The following is a 17,003-nucleotide window of genomic DNA, read 5'->3' as shown; positions in this document are numbered from 1 at the left end:
TACCAGTTTATTAATCGATGCGGTTCTTGCTACTTACATTTTTGTCACATTTGATTTTAACAGAAACACAAAGAAAATAACATATTTAACAATTTTTTTTATAATCCATGTTTATTTATCTATTATATTATGTTTATTAATAATAAAAAATATAAGCATACGTTTTAACTTTTGGTATAATGCCACATAAATTTAAACGGATATGAATAAAAAAATGTTAATTTTTGTTAAAGTTGTATATATATATATAGAGGAAAGAGGAAGAATCCGAAGTCCTAACTCTGAAAGGCGAAAACAAAAGAAGGGCCCTGCCCTTTTTGTATCTGTACCTCTCAATATCTTCTTCTCTTACTGCTTCTGTATCTTTTCCTTTCTCCATTCTCTTCCCTCTCTTTCCTTTTTTTTTCCTACCAAAATGGACCCATCTTCAACAAAACCAGCTCAAGCACCCTCTTCAATATTCTTCTAGCTCCTCATCATTATTCTCTCTCTCAATCAAACCATCACCAAAACCCCTCTATTATTTCCCCTAAACCTATTGTCACTTCAACACATTTTGTACAAATTTCTATATACCTATACATACATACATATATGCAGATGAGGATGAGGATGCAATGGAGAAGTGGAACCGCCGCAATCCTCATCATCATCATAATAATAACAATAACCTCCTTCAACATTGCTCATGGTGGCGGTTACCAACAAAACGACATCGATGATGGCAAGGAGATGAGAATAGAACTCGTGCACAGGCACGATTCCCGCTTCTTCCGAAACAGAAACAGCGACAACAATGGCGCCTTGGATCAGCTGGAATACATAAAAGGATTCATCCAGCGAGACGCCGTAAGGCGCCAGAGGATGAACGAAAGATGGAGCATATCCACCAACAACAAGAAACACAACTTGAATAACAGAAGACAGAACTATGAAACGTTCGAAATGCCAATGCAGTCGGGCAGAGACAATGGCCTAGGCGAGTACTTTGTCCAGGTCGAAGTCGGCACCCCCGGCCAGAAGTTCTGGGTGGTTGCTGACACCGGAAACGAGTTAACATGGTTTAACTGCTTGGATAAGAAGCCTCCTAGCGTTCTTGGTGTGCATAAGAAGCGTCACCGTCGAACAAGGCCGAGGTCGAGGACGAGGTCATCAAGGAGAACAAAAAGAAGGAGGAGAAGAATAAGAAGGCCGAAGAATACTACTAATAAACAATGTGGTGATGGTGTATTTTGTCCGCAGCATTCGAAATCTTTTGAGGCAGTTACATGTTCATCCCTCAAGTGCAAATTTGATCTCAGCGATTTGTTTTCTCTAACTTACTGTCCTAGGCCTTCTGATCCCTGCCTATATGATATCAGGTTGGTAACTAAGTTCTGTTCTTTAATTTTTTTTTTCTTTTGTTATTTTGCTTGTTTATGTCCTTTGTCTTTTGTCTTGTTTCTTGTGTTTTAATTTTTAAAATTTTGGTTTCATTTAATTTTTAGCCGAATTGAATTAATGGGTTGTTGTGAAAGAAGGGAGCATTGGCAGTATTATACATGCGGAGTGGGTGTTTTTTTTTCTTTCAGATAAGAGAGTGAGTTTGCATTTTACAAGAAGCATTATAATTGAAGCAAAGCTAATTAAGTCTGTTCCACTTTTTTTTCCCTTTTAAATTTCTTTGTTCCGGCAAATTCAAGACCTAAAAAATCGGATAATTCAAAATGACTCTTCAAATTCAATTAACGAGAGAGAGAAATTAATGGCTATCTTTTTCGACCTCAAATTTAGTTTATAAATTTTTTTGTGGGCAAGGAGTTTGGCCAACTAAGACGGTTTGGAAGGAGCTATGTCCTTTCTTTCTGAGAACAATAATAAGTAGTCAAGTTCCAATTTTAAAAGCTAGCCTAAAATACTACTATTTGGAAGATGTCCCTTTTTATAAGAGAGGGTGGATTGAATTTTGTTCTAGATTTTTTTTTCACATCACATTTAGTTTGGTTGGTTTATAGCTAACTTAGAGTGAAGAGAGGTTAATTACTAGTTTAAACAGGTATCTATTAAATTCTCACTTAGTAAAACACAATCCAATTAAATTTAACATTCACAACTTATTAAAAGCAATAAAGGCTATTTCATTTCACCCTTGAAGATACATGAAGAAACAGTCACTTTTTCTTATCCTGTCAATGCATTTAAAGCTCAGAAAGGAGCGAGTGTATTTATCATAAGCCTGCTTATGGTGTATATGGCCATCAATATCATAATCAAAGATCTAATGTGTGCTTGTCATTGAAGGAAAAAATGCCTTGTGGGGTCTAATTAACAAAAAAGTTACCCCTGCCCACACACACACACACACACACACAAGCACCAAAAAGTTGTTCTGATCCTGCTGGTGACCCAGCAACCATTCTTTCCAGCTTTCAACCATTGGTTATAAATGAGAGTTAATGTTAGTAGGTGAGTATCACATGACCAACATTTTTGTGCATCCAACGCCATGTTGGAACAAAGATTATTTAAATTGGTCATTTGTTTAACCTAGTTCACCCCAGAAATTAAAAAACAGAATGCAACTAGTATCTAGCTCAGCTAGTAAGTGTCATGATACACATGAATCGTTATATTTTTAGTACATCTTATACGATAGGATTTTTTGGGTTTGTGTGATGCATAAGCTTTCCCTTTTTTTATTCATTTTATGCTGAAATTATTTTTTTTTTTTTTTGGATCAATAAAGATTGAATTCTAGATGTTTAAGTCATAGGAACTCTCATATCATGTCATGATAACAAAGGCTATGTTGCTTAATCCAAATCTTAGTTCAAGTCCTAGGTGACTAACTGTGTCAGAAGTTACAATCCGGAATAGATATGTGAAATTGGTCATAGCTATAGATATTTTGACCCTTAAATCAACTATATCATGTAGTTTTGACTAACAAAATAAAAAAGACCAAAATAACATGTGCAATCCTTGACAGCTACGTTGATGGTTCATCTGCAAAGGGTTTCTTCGGAACGGACACGATCACAGTAGACCTCACAAGTGGAAAGCAAGGGAAATTGGAAAACCTGACAATTGGATGCACAAACTCCATGCTGAATGGTGTAACCTTCAATGAAGACACAAGTGGAATATTAGGACTTGGCTATTCTAAAGAATCATTTGTTGACAAAGCAACACTGCAATATGGTGGCAAATTCTCATATTGCCTAGTTGACCATTTGAGCCACAGAGATGTCTCAAGTCACCTATTCTTTGGTAACCACAATGTCACTACACTAAGTGAAATAAAGAGAACAGAACTCTTCTTGATTCCTCCATTGTATGGTGTTAATGTCATTGGAATCTCAATTGGTGATCAAATGCTGAAAATCCCACCTCAGGTTTGGGATTTCAATTCACAAGGAGGAGCCATAGTTGACTCAGGTACAACGTTGACCACACTAGTTGACCAAGCATATGGTCCTGTTTTTGAGGCACTCAACAAATCCTTGGCCAATGTTAAATTGGCTGATGGGGATTTTGGGCCATTGGAATTGTGCTTTGATACTTCTCAAGGGTATGATGAGAGTGTGGTGCCAAGGTTGGTGTTCCATTTTTCAGGGGGTGTCACCTTTGAGCCACCATTGAAGAGTTACATCATTGATGCTGCTCCACAAGTTAAGTGCTTAGGGATTGTTGAAACAACGGGTCCTGGTGCCAATGTTATTGGGAATATCATGCAACAAAACCATCTCTGGGAATTTGACTTGTCTCTTAACACGGTAGGATTTGCTCCTTCTTCTTGCAACTAGTTAATTTTATTTAAGTGAATCGGACTTTTACTATTATTTTGGTTAGTCAAATTTACCTCGCCTAAAGTGGTTAATTTCATTTTTGTGTAAGTTTTTCTTTTTAATTGATTTTGGCTCCCTCGTTTCCTTGTGGAGATAGAAGAAACAATGCACATTTGGTGTTTGTTTTGAGGTAAATTATTACTTGTAAACATGTGTATCATACATTTAATTGAAGTTCTTGAGTTGTTTATGACACGTGGCAGGATCACATATTGCATCCAGAGTCCAGACTTATCTCCTTGCCTTCTTATTATTCTCTTCATTCCTTCCTAGCGGAATCAATTCTTGGATTATATTTAAATCATTCGCACCTATTTAATCAAATTAGGGATGAGATATCAGATATGGTTTCCAAAGATGATTTTGGACGGTTCTTTTGGTTTCTTTTATCTATTGCATAAACAGAATAGAGGGATATACGATAAATCACGATTTTAAATCAGAAGAGAGATTTCAAAAAATGATAAAGATATAAAGATTAGAAATATTTTTTATTTTATTTTATTAATTTAACAAAAATATTTAAAAAATATTATTCTTTGACCACACATTTAAAATCAGCTAGTAGTGAGAACAAGAAAAAGGTATCATTTTTTCTGGAAAAGAATTTCTATTAGATATATGAGATTATTACTGATCCTTTTAGATTCAAAGGCATGGGAAGGTAAACACCATTTATCCCTCAATCACAGCATTCTACGTATTGATTATTTTAAACTAATAAAAAAAATCTTTCGATAAAATTCTAACATTTTGTAGAATATCATTATTTTCAACAGTTACATATATATAAGTCTATAAATAAGATAAAAAAAAACATACAAAATAAATGGTGTGGTACATACGTAATTATCTGTCCTACGTAAAATTGATATGAAAATATAATCAACAATAATGTATTCTTTCTAATAAAAAGTGTGCATGTGCATGCATCGTGGCTAGAAAGCATTGATCATAGCTCTAAAATGATGGAGATGGAGATGTCACGATCAAATAGCAATTTATAACGATTAAATGTAACTAATGTGTCTGCATCACATATAATGGTATTATGTCAATGACAAAGAGTATACGCCTTTCTTCCTTTTTTTCAGTTGTCTTCGTCATTACATGATGACAAAGAGTATAAACGAAAACTTATATATAAAAGCATATGTTTTGTCAACAAACATGTTGGACTCCTTATCTCGCAAACCTTATGTGCGTCATTAATTTAACCATTAAATCATTGCCTTGAAAAGTTACCTTTCCAACCTGTTCTTCTTTCAATTTTCATCACTGTAAGGCATGTAGAGTGTAATAAGCTATGGAGAAGGTAACAGTAACAACAGAGAAGAGAGTATATATATATATCCTTTTCCATGAATTGATTCTTAATTTATTACTAGAAAAAATGCTGTATACCGTCAAATTTTTTGTCGAAAGTTAGCTTCAGATTCACCGGTAAATTTACTGGCACGTCAATAAATTTGTCAGCTCAAATAATTAACAGTGAATTTGCATTTCCAACGATAAATTTGGCAGTAAATGTTGGAAGGAAAATGGAAAACGTGCAAAAATATAGCGTCGGATTTATCGGCGGATAGATTCGACAGTACATTCAATTAGTGGAACGCAGTGTTTTGGTGACCTGCAATGCGCTACCGCCCTCACACAATCTTCCCCCTAATTTCGAAACCCACTCTCTCTCTCTAAACCTCCTCTATCTGACTCTCTCCCCTAAACCACCTTCGGTAGCCCCTCCACTAGCACCGACACCACCAAGAGCCTCCAAAGACCGCGTGAATTAGGCAAATACTCTTTGCACGCGTGGTTTGTTGTCTTGCCGTCGATTTCGTCACTGCCGTTGCTATTGTCGCCGGAGCTGCCCCATTCTTCCGTCTAATTAGGTTGTGCTCATCCCTCTTTTTATTCTATCTTATTTTACATTTGCAATTTTTTCAACTGAAACACTAAATGCACCCATGTAGGTTGGTCACTGCCGTCGCCATTGTGCCATACGTGCTGCCGCCACCACACCAGAAAATTCTTTCGCGCCACCACTGTCTCCAGCTAACTCATTCACTAATTAGTTTAGAGTAATTAAAACATAAATACTAATTTATCTATTTTTAATTTGTTATGTATGTGTTAGAAAATTTGTATTTAAGATATTTTTATTAAGTTATAAGTAGTTAATATTTCTCGTGTTATTTTTTCTTTTACAAAAGAGCAAGAAATTTCACAGTGTTAGAAGTTTTAACATATTTTAGTTGAATAACATGAATAGAAAAAAAATAATATTGTTTGTTATACTATATCATAACATAATAGAATATTTTTAATTAGTTTTTAGTTTAAAATATAAGATCAATTATAAATTTTGAAATATAGAAATTCATGTTTAAATTTGATGAAATTAAATAGACTTTTTAGGTTATTAATTTTTTATATTTCATTAACTTTATTAATTTTTCGGGTTAGATTTTTAAGTTTTGATTATTAATTTTTACATTTCACTGAACTCACTTCTATTTTAGAATTTTTTTGAAGTCGTGTAACTTTAATTGTGGGTTGTTCGTGCTGATATATACTTGGGTTGTTTGTTCAAAATACTCAGGTCGATTTTTCATCTCTAAACATGCTATGTTGTTTATGTTTTATATTGGACTTACTTTTTCTATGATAGAGTTTTAGGATGAAAATGGGAGAAGGTTGTATAGTGGCGCCTTCTCGAAATTCTTGTTTGCTGAAAAATTGTGGAGTAATAAGGGATTGCACACTAGAACGACTAAGATTTGATATTTTACTGAATGCGTATTTGTCTAATTTATGCATGCAACTGTTTTTTCTGTGAAAAGTAATAGATTTTTTTGGTGGATGTCTTTGAATTTAGGAGAAGCTCTGCCGATTTTTGTTAAAATTGTTTAAAAACGTGTTTAGTTTGTAAAAAAAATGATAATTGAATTTGGTGAAAGATTCTAATTATAAAAGAAACTCTGCCAAAATTTCTAAAAATTTTAACAAGTTGAGTTGTTGGTTGAATTCTAGGTTATTTGTTGTAAAATGATTCCAAGTCATCATTTGTAGATGTATGATAGCGGTAACGATGGACGAGGGGATTAAAACTTGAATTTTTTGAGGGAGTTAACGAGTTTGTTGCATATGTCTTCAACATTGAACTGTTTAGGTCTCAATGGATATCTAGGTGTCCATGCTATAAGTATCGATTGACTAAGTGGTTAGGACCTTTGGGTGTAACACTTCAGGTAGAGTTTAGGGCCTGAATTTTGAATGTTTGTTCCTCCTATAATACTTGTTATAAAGGATATCTTAATGAAAAGACTGAAATAATAAATTCAAATGAAAGTGTTGGTGCTTAAAAGAGATGGTTATATTTGATGAATTTGAAATATTTGAATTTTGAGAAAATGGAAGAAGAACCTTCCAAAACAGAGATTTGAAGAATTATTATGAAAATTCAAAAAAATCAATTCCTTGAAGCAGTTAAAAAAAAGAGAAGTGCCTCGAAAGATCAAGGAAATCAAAAGTTCTAAGGCTCTGAGCACCAGTGATTAGGGCCTAGTTATGTGCCTGTGGTGTTTATGTTTCAAGGAAAGACTTAGGCAATTAGATCTGAGGGGTGCTTTATCACCCGATAACTTGGGCCAACTAGACCAAGATTATCGATCGAAATCCCTCTTTAAGAGTCGCCTTAAAACAAAACATTTAGAAGTCCAAGGAGGCTCTGGGCATTGATGTCTAAGAAAATAAAACCGTAGTTATGTACTTGTGGGGAGATTGTGCTAAGGAGAGACTTGGATAACTAGATTCGAAGGGTTCTTTATCACCCAGTAACTTGGGCCAACAGGCTCGAAATTATTGATTGAAAGCCCATTAAGAGTTGCCTTGCGACAGAATCCTAGAGTCAGAAGCCTCAAAGATATTTTCCCAAATTAAAATGTTAAGTAATTGCCTTCAAGATATATAAGGCCAAAATTCTCATAATATAATTCAGATATCAGTTTTTGGAAATTTTCAAATCCTAAGTATGCAAGATTCATCAACGATAAGAGAAGCCGAATGTAACTACAAGGATTATATAAATCCCACTTTCATTTTACAAAAATTAAAACCCTTCAACTCTTTTCACTTAAGATAATTCTGTTTATTTTTCTTTTTGCTTGAGGACAAGCAAAGTTTTAAGTTTGGTGTTGTGATGACACGTCATCTTAAGCGGTTTTTAGGGTTTTTTTTCATTCATTTTCTTAGTTTTTAATTAAATTTCTTATCTTTTCTAATAGATTTTTATAAATAATCAAGTATTTGGAGTTAGAATAGTGATTTTTTTGTTTTCAGAAATTTTTGGCTCAAAATAAGCAAGAATTAAAGCTTTTTGACAAGAAAAATACAAGTAAGGTTTAAAGGTAGCAAAATTGTGCCCTAAGGAACAAAACTGTACCCAAAAGGAAGAAAAACATGCATGCCCGGCAGCCATGTCCTCAATCCTGACCTCTTCAAATTCAAATGATTATAGCCTGAGTTATAGAGGTCTAAATGAGGAAATTTTAGTAGCATTAGAAAGCTAATATCTAAGACTTCATAACAATATGTATATATCTATAATGGACATTTAGTTTGAGCTGCGCACCACCATCATCTTTTTGACGCAAAAAATAGTGCCCCAAGTCTCCAAGCATGCACACCTGGCAACCACATTCACACGCCCAACGACCATGCTTTCTCCAAATGCACTCCCAGCATGCCATCCAGAAGCCTGGCAAGCAACCCTTCTTAAGGTGCAATTTGGCCAAACGCCTAAATTTCTCTATGCAAGCTGATGAGCGGATAATTTATACGCTTTTGGCATTGTTTTTAGGTAGTTTTTAGTATGTTTTAGTTACTTTTTAATATATTTTTATTAGTTTTTATGCAAAAATCACATTTCTGGACTTTACTATGAATTTGTGAGTTTTTCTGTGATTTCAGGTATTTTTTGGCTGAAATTGAGGAATCTGAGCAAAAATCTGATTCAGAGATTGAGAAAGGACTACAGATGCTGTTGGATTCTGACCTCCCTGCACTCGAAGTGGATTTTCTGGAGCTACAGAAGTCCAATTGGCGCGCTCTCATTTGCGTTGGAAAGTAGACATCTTGGTATTTCCAGCAATATATAATAGTTCATACTTTGCCTGAGATTTGATGGCCCAAACTGGCGTCTAAATGCCCATCAGAGACCATTTTCCGGAGTAAAACGCCAGAACTGGCACCAAAGCTGGCGTTTAACTCCAAGGATGGCCTATGCATGTGAAAGCTTCAAGGCTCAGCCCAAACACACACCAAGTGGGCCCCGGAAGTGAATTTCTGCACTATCTACTCATTTTCTGTAAACCTAGTTTACTAGTTTAGTATAAATAGCCCTTTTTACTATTGTATTTAGAATCTTTGACCTTTTGTGGAGTTCTTTGAACCCTTTTTGGAGGCTGCCCATTCGGCCATGCCTAGACCTTTTGTTCTTATGTATTTTCAATGGTGAAGTTTCTATACCTCATAGATTAAGGTGAGGAGCTCTGCTGTTCCTCGAGTATTAGTGCAAGTATTATTGTTTTTCTATTCAATTCACGCCTACTTCTCCTCCAAGATATACTCTTGTACTTAATTCAGTTAAGTCAGAATGAAGGGGTGACCCATGACAATCACTCAACCTTCGTTACTCGCTTAGCCAAGATCTATGTGCCTGAAAACCATAAAGCGGTCTACATTATGTTCAACGTAGTCATTGGATGACAGCTGGAGTATATTCTCTTTGGCCTCTGACCCACGGATCTGAATCACCTCTCCTGACAACAGAGCATTCGAATCCGTGACGTTAGAACCTTCGTGGTATAAGCTAGAACCAATTGGCAGCATTCTTGAGATCTGAATAGTATAAACCTTGTCTGTGGTATTTCGAGTAGGATCTGGGATGGGATGACTGTGACGAGCTTCAAACTTGTGACTGTTGGGTGCAGTGACAGTGTGCAAAAGAATAAATGTATTATATTTCGACACAATTGAGAACCGACAGCTGATTAGCCATGCAGGAAACCGTAGAGGACATGTTTTCACTGAGAGGATGGATGGTAGCCATTGACAATGGTGATCCACCAACATACAGCTTGCCATGGAAGGGAGTACGCATGATTGGATGAGGACAGCAGGAAAGCAGAGGTTCAGAGGCAACAAAGCATCTCCAAACGCTTATATAAAATTCTCACCAAGGAACTACATAAGTGACTTTATTTTATTTTATGTTTTATTGTTCTTTTTACTATTAAACCTCATAACCATTTGAATCCGCCTGACTGAGATTTACAAGATCCAATCTATAGCAAGCATAAAAACATGGAAACAGTTATTAAAAAATTCTTGAATCAATATTTTCCTCCAAAAAGGATGACACAGTTAAGGCTGGACATCCAAGGCTTTAAACAAAAGGATAATGAATCTCTTTATGACGCCTGGGAGAGGTACAGAGAGATGCTAAGGAAATGCCCCTCTGAAATGTTTTCAGAATGGGTGCAGTTAGACATCTTCTACTATGGGCTTACAGAAAAGGCCCAGACATCTCTAAACCACTCAGCTGGTGGATCTATATACATGAGAAAAACAATTGAGGAGGCTCAAGAGCTCATAGATACGGTTGCTAGAAATCAGCATCTGTTCTTAAGAAGTGAGTCCTCCATGAAAGAAGAGGCTAAGGCAGTATCCACTAAATTTAGTCCTCTAGAACAAGTTGCTGAACTCAATCAACAACTCTTTTCTATAACAAAACAGCTAGCAGAATTTAAGGAGATGCTACGAGAAACCAAAGATGTTAACCAGAATATGGAAAAATAATTAACTCAGACAAAACATCAATTATCCAAGCAGATAACAGAAGAATGCCAAGCTGTTCATTTAAGGAGTGGAAAGACATTGAACGTCTCAAATCAAAGTAGCAGGAAGCCAAGAAAAGAACATCTGACAGAGGATGACCAATTCACTACCCAAAATCCCTCTAAGGACTGTAAGAGCCCAGAGGGGAATGATTCTGGCGTTCAAACGCCAGAAAAGGGTCAAAAACTGGCGTTAAACGCCCATTTAGCTGCCAACTCTGGCATTCAAATGCCAGAAAAGGGCAGCAACCTGGCGTTAAACGCCAATAAAGATGCCAGTTCTGGCGTTCAAATGCCAGAAAAGGGTGGCAATCTGGCGTTAAACGCCCATTCAGCATCCAATTCTGGCATTCAAATGCCAATGAGGGATCAGGCACCTGCAAGTGCTGATAACAACCCTCCTAAGCACACTTCTCCAACCACTTCTGTAGGTAATAAACCTGCAGCAACTAAGGTTGAAGAATATAAAGCCAAGATGCCTTATCCTCAGAAACTTCGCCAAGTGGAACAGGATAAATAATTTGCCCGCTTTACAGACTTTCTCAGAACTCTTGAAATACAGATTCCGTTTGCAAAGGCACTTAAGCAAATATCCTCTTATGCTAAGTTCATGAAAGAGATCTTAAGTCATAAAAAGAATTGGAGAGAAACTGAAAAAGTTTTCCTCACTGAAGAATGCAGTGTAGTCATTCTAAAAAGCTTACCAGAGAAGCTTAAAGATCCTGGAAGCTTTATGATACCATGCACATTAGAGGGTGCTTGTACCAAGACAGCTCTATGTGATCTTGGGGTGAGTATCAACCTAATACCTGCATCCACTATCAGAAATCTTGATTTGACTGAAGAAGTCAAACCAACCCGGATATGTCTCCAACTTGCTGATGGCTCTATTAAAATACCATCAGGCGTAATTGAAGACATGATTGTCAAGGTTGGGCTATTTGCCTTTTCCACTGGCTTTGTAGTACTGGAAATGGAGGAGCACAAGAGTGCAACTCTCATTCTAGGAAGACCTTTCCTAGCAATTAGACGAACTCTCATTGACGTCCAAAATGGGGAAGTGACCCTGAGAGTCAATGAGGATGAGTTTAAGTTGAATGCTGTCAAAGCTATGTAGCATCCAGACACATCAAAAGAATGCATGAGTGTTGACATTATTGAATCCCTGGTGGAAGAGGTCAATATGGCTGAGAGTCTCGAATCAGAGCTAGAGGACATTTTTAAAGATGTTCAGCCTGATCTGGAGGAACCAGAGGAAACAGAAGAACCTCTGAAAACTCCTCAGGAAGAGGAGAAACCTCCTAAACCCGAGCTCAAACCACTACCATCATCCATAAAATATACTTTTTCTGGGAGAAGATGACACTTTTTTGGTAATCATAAGCTCTACTTTAGAGCCACAGGAAGAGAAACCACTGATCCAGGTGTTAAGGACACACAAAACAGCTCTTGGGTGGTCCATAAGTAATCTTAAGGGCATTAGCCCAGCCGGATGCATGCACAAGATCCTATTGGAGGATAATGCCAAGCCAGTAGTTCAACCACAGAGGCGGCTGAACCCAGCCATGAAAGAGGTGGTGCAGAAAGAGGTCACTAAATTACTAGAGGCTCGGATTATTTATCCTATTTCTGATAGCCACTTGGTGAGCCCTGTCCAAGTTGTCCCCAAGAAGGGAGGCATGACAGTGGTTCATAATGAAAAGAATGAACTGGTTCCTACAAGAATAGTTACAGGATGGCGTATGTGTATTGACTATAGAAGGCTCAATACAGCCACCAGAAATGATCATTTTCTTCTGCCATTTATAGATTAGATGCTAGAGAGACTAGCAGGTCATCCATACTACTGTGTTCTGGATGGCTATTCAGGTTACAACCATATTACAGTAGATCCTCAGGACCAAGAAAAAATAGCATTCACATGTCCATCTGGAGTATTTGCTTACAGACGGATGCCATTTGGCCTATGCAATACACCTGCAACCTTTCAGAGATGTATGCTCTTTATCTTCTCTGATATGGTGGAGAAATTTCTAGAAGTCTTCATGGATGACTTCTCAGTATTTGGAAACTCATTCAGCTCCTGTCTTGACCATCTAGCACTTGTTCTGAAAAGGTGCCAAGAGACTAACATGGTTTTAAACTGGGAGAAATGTCACTTTATGGTGACTGAAGGAATTGTCCTTGGGCACAAAATTTCGAACAAGGGAATAGAGGTGGATCAAGCTAAGGTAGAAGTAATTGAAAAATTACCACCACCTGCCAATGTTAAGGCAATTAGAAGCTTTCTGGGGCATGCAGGATTCTATATGAGGTTTAAAAAGGATTTTTTGAAAATTGCCAAACCTCTGAGCAATCTGCTAGCTATTGATACACCATTTGTCTTTGACACAGAGTGTTTGCAGGCCTTTGAGACTCTGAAAGCTATGCTGGTCACAGCACTAGTCATTTCTGCAGCAGACTGGACATTACCATTTGAACTAATGTGTGATGCCAGTGACCATGTCGTTGGTGCAGTATTATGACAGAGGCATGACAAGCTTCTGCATGTCATTTATTATGCTAGTCGTGTTTTAAATGACGCATAGAAGAATTACACAACCACAGAGAAGGAGTTGCTTACAGTGGTTTTGCCATTGACAAGTTCAGATCTTATTTAGTAGGATCAAAAGTGATTGTGTATACTGACAATGTTGCTCTAAAATATCTCCTCACAAATCAGGATTCAAAATCCAGGCTCATAAGATAGGTGTTTCTTCTACAAGAGTTTGATATAGAAAAGGGACAGAGAACTAAGTAGCTGACCACCTGTCCTGGATAAAACCAGTAGCAGGAGCATCCCTCCTTCCTACTGAGATCTCTGAATCCTTTTTGGATGAGCAATTGTTTGCCATTCAGGAAGCACCGTGATTTGCAGACATTACAAACTATAAAGCTGTGAGATTCATACCCAAAGAGTACAGCAGGCAGCAAACGAAAAAATTGGTTTTTGATGCAAGGTACTACTTGTGGGATGAACCATATCTCTTTAAGAGGTGTGCAGACGGAATAATCCGTAGATGTGTGCCTAGAGAAGAGGCACAGAAGATCCTATGGCACTGCCATGGATTACAGTATGGAGGATATTTTGGAGGTGAGCGAACAACCACAAGGGTTCTCCAATGTGGCTTCTACTGGCCTACTCTCTATAGAGACTCCCGAGAGTTTGTACGTAATTGTGACAGTTGCCAGAGAGCTGGTAATCTGCCTCACGGTTACACCATGCCTCAGTAAGGAATCTTAGAGATTGAGTTGTTTGATGTATGGGGCATTGACTTCATGGGACCTTTTCCACCATCATATTCAAACACTTACATTCTGGTGGTAGTAGACTATGTATCTAAATGGGTAGAAGCAATTGCAACACCCACTAATGATACTAGGACAGTGCTGAAATTCCTCTAGAAGCACATCTTCAGCAGATTTGGTGTCCCTAGAGTACTAATCAGTGATGGGGGCACTCATTTCTACAATAAACAACTTGACTCTGCTCTGGTCCGTGATGCCATGGCATCTAGGCCAGTTTCACTGACCTTTTCTTTTCTGTTTTAGGGTAGTTTCATGCATTTTCTTAGGAAATAAGTAAGTTTTGGTTAAAAGAACACTTACATCTTGATTTAGACAAATATTGTGAATTTTACATTATTTTCATGAGAATTATGCAAAGATTGAATGTTAATATGGATGATGCATGATTTCATGACTTGGATTAGAGTTTTGATGCACTTTATTTGTGTAATTTCAGGTCAAAGGAAGCAAGAAAGAGCCACGTTAGCATCCATGTTAACCTAGTTAACATAGGTACTAACGTGGAATAGGGATAAGCCTACAACGTTAATGAGAAAAGTGGACACCAGTAACGCCCTCGAAGCCATCATGAGCCACGTTAATTGCCACGTTAACTACATTAACGTGGTAGTTAACGTGGAGGCAAAAAAGACTCCAACGTTAGTGGTAATTGTGATCACCACTAACGCTCCAAGATGTGGCAATGAACCACATTAAAAGCCACGTTAACTAAGTTAATGTGGACTCTAACATGGAAGAGAGGAACAATGCCAACGTTAGTGACACTCACCTTTGTAACTAACGTTGGATCAAGCTTGCATTGCCCACGTTAGTGGTCACGTTAAGACTCAGGATTTAAGAAAACTTCCACTAAAGTACCCCTCCGTTCCGGAAACATCATTAGCGCGTCATATACTGTGAGCAAGGCGGGGGAATCCTCATTGTGTACTACCTAGCTGACTCTCTTAGTCTATCTAATGTCTCCTAATGCAGCTATGAAGGGCAATGCATTGTGGAAACCGGGCACTGGGTTAGTGAATGAAATTTCCTTCAAACCTGTTAGTGTGAAATCAAGCTTCATAGTCAACAGAGTCAAACGGTGAAAGAGTTAACGTGGAGTAAAATTGATGAGCCAACGTTAGTGACACTCACTTTTGTCACTAACATTGGGATGGCATTCATAACCACGTTAAGAGCTACGTTAACTTAGTTAACGTGAGCTCTAACATGAAGACTAGGGGCACAAGACAACGTTATTGGGAAAGGTGAGTCCCAATAACGCTTACGAAGATGAGACATAACCACGTTAAGAGCCACGTTAACTTAGTTAACGTGAGCTCTAACGTGGGGACTAGGGGCACAATGCAACGTTATTGGGAAAGGTAAGTCCCAATAATGCTTGCGAAGGTTTGTAAGGCAACGTTAGTGGCCACGTTAGTGCCATTAACATTGGATTTAACGTGGGCCATATGAGGGGAACGTTAGTGAGAAAAGTGATTGCCACTAATGTTCTCGAACCCATAATGTCACTTAGCGTTAACGCCACTAACGCCCCAAGCCAAAGTCCATGCTTACATCACTTTCTCTCTGCAAATAAAGCTGAGCCCACTGAAGGTTCCCAACTGCTTCAACTTAAGATCAAAAGCCCATATCCAAGACTTGCAGAATTGACTGGAAGACCAAGAAGAATAGTATATATAGGAGTAGTTTTGAACTAGAAGGAAAATTGGCATATTGGAGAAAACCACACTCTGTATATTTTACTTTTCTGCAACTTCTAGAGTTAGAATGTATCTTTCTTCTTCTTTATTTCCATTTTCCAGAGCTATGAACAACTAAACCCCTTTCATTGGGTTAGGGAGCTCTGTTGTAATTTGATGGATCAATCATAGTTTTCATTATTATTCTTCTTTCTTTTCTCTTGATCTTACCAGAAAGATTTCGATCTTCATCTAATTGGATTGTTATCTTGGGAAAGAAACTCTCTATAATTGGATCTCCTCTGAGCCTTGGAAAAGGGATGAGGAGATCCTGCTAGAAATGCTTTCTCATGTTGGACCAAATTGGGGTTTGGATGGGTATTGTGACATTTAACCTTACCAACACTTTGATTTGGAAATACATGTGGTATAATCAATGACCATACCTCATCTCTTCTCATGAGCAATTAAATCAAGGAATTGGGCAATTGTTCAAGTTTAGAGAGATTGGATTGCCAAGGAATTGGGATCCAATCACTTAAGATTGCCAAGGAGATCAATGAATGCATTGATTGAGGAAGAGATGAAAATGAACTTGATCCGGAGAATACAATACCTCCTGAACCCAATGAACTCCCCATTTCTGATCTTACCCATTCTCTTTATTTTCTGTTATTTACTTTCATGCTAATCACCCTAATTCCCCATTTAAGATTCTGCACTTTATTTTCTGTCATTTACTTTCCCGCCATTTAATTTTCTGCAATTCACCATCCACTTTCTGCTTAGCTCAATGATGAGCGGATAATTTATACGCTTTTTGGCATTGTTTTTAGTATGTTTTTGGTATGATCTAGTTAGTTTTTAGTTAAAATTCACTTTTCTGGACTTTACTATGAGTTCGTGTGTTTTTCTGTGATTTCAGGTATTTTCTGGCTGAAATTGAGGGTCCTGAGCAAAAATCTAATTTGGAGACTGAAAAGGACTGCAGATGCTGTTGGATTCTGACCTCCCTGCACTCGAAGTGGATTTTCTGGAGCTACAAAAGCCCAATTGGCGCGCTCTCAACAGCATTGGAAAGTAGACATTCTGGGCTTTCCAGCAATGTATAATAGTCCATACTTTGCCCGAGATTTGATGGCCCAAACCGGCGTAGCAAATCAGCCTCAGAAATTCCAGCGTTTAACGCTGGAACTGGCATAAAACTTGGAGTTAAACGCCCAAACTGGCACCAAAGCTGGCGTTTAACTCCA

General features: G+C 37.5%; 1 protein-coding gene across 1 annotated transcript; it reads left to right on the top strand.

The window, feature by feature from the left end:
- Positions 1-234: 234 nt before the first annotated feature.
- Positions 235-4,061, top strand: LOC107458820 (aspartic proteinase NANA, chloroplast). The gene is made up of 2 exons (XM_016077026.3): positions 235-1,361; positions 2,969-4,061. Exons 1-2 carry the CDS (start codon positions 595-597, stop codon positions 3,783-3,785), a joined length of 1,584 nt encoding a protein of 527 aa, XP_015932512.1. The 5' UTR covers positions 235-594; the 3' UTR covers positions 3,786-4,061.
- Positions 4,062-17,003: the final 12,942 nt, after the last annotated feature.

The sequence above is a fragment of the Arachis duranensis genome, chromosome 7, assembly GCF_000817695.3.
Source record: "Arachis duranensis cultivar V14167 chromosome 7, aradu.V14167.gnm2.J7QH, whole genome shotgun sequence".
Taxonomy (NCBI): domain Eukaryota; kingdom Viridiplantae; phylum Streptophyta; class Magnoliopsida; order Fabales; family Fabaceae; genus Arachis; species Arachis duranensis.
The sequence above is the reverse complement of the archived record's forward strand: the minus strand, read 5'-3'. Positions and strand labels throughout refer to the sequence as shown.

What these genes read in the sequence shown, in the direction of transcription:
- LOC107458820 (XM_016077026.3), top strand. Translation starts at nt 595, where the DNA reads ATGCAGATGAGGATGAGGATGCAATGGAGAAGTGGAACCGCCGCAATC. An exon ending in CCCTGCCTATATGATATCAG is followed by an intron (nt 1,362 to 2,968) that starts GTTGGTAACTAA and finishes AATCCTTGACAG; the next exon opens with CTACGTTGATGGTTCATCTG.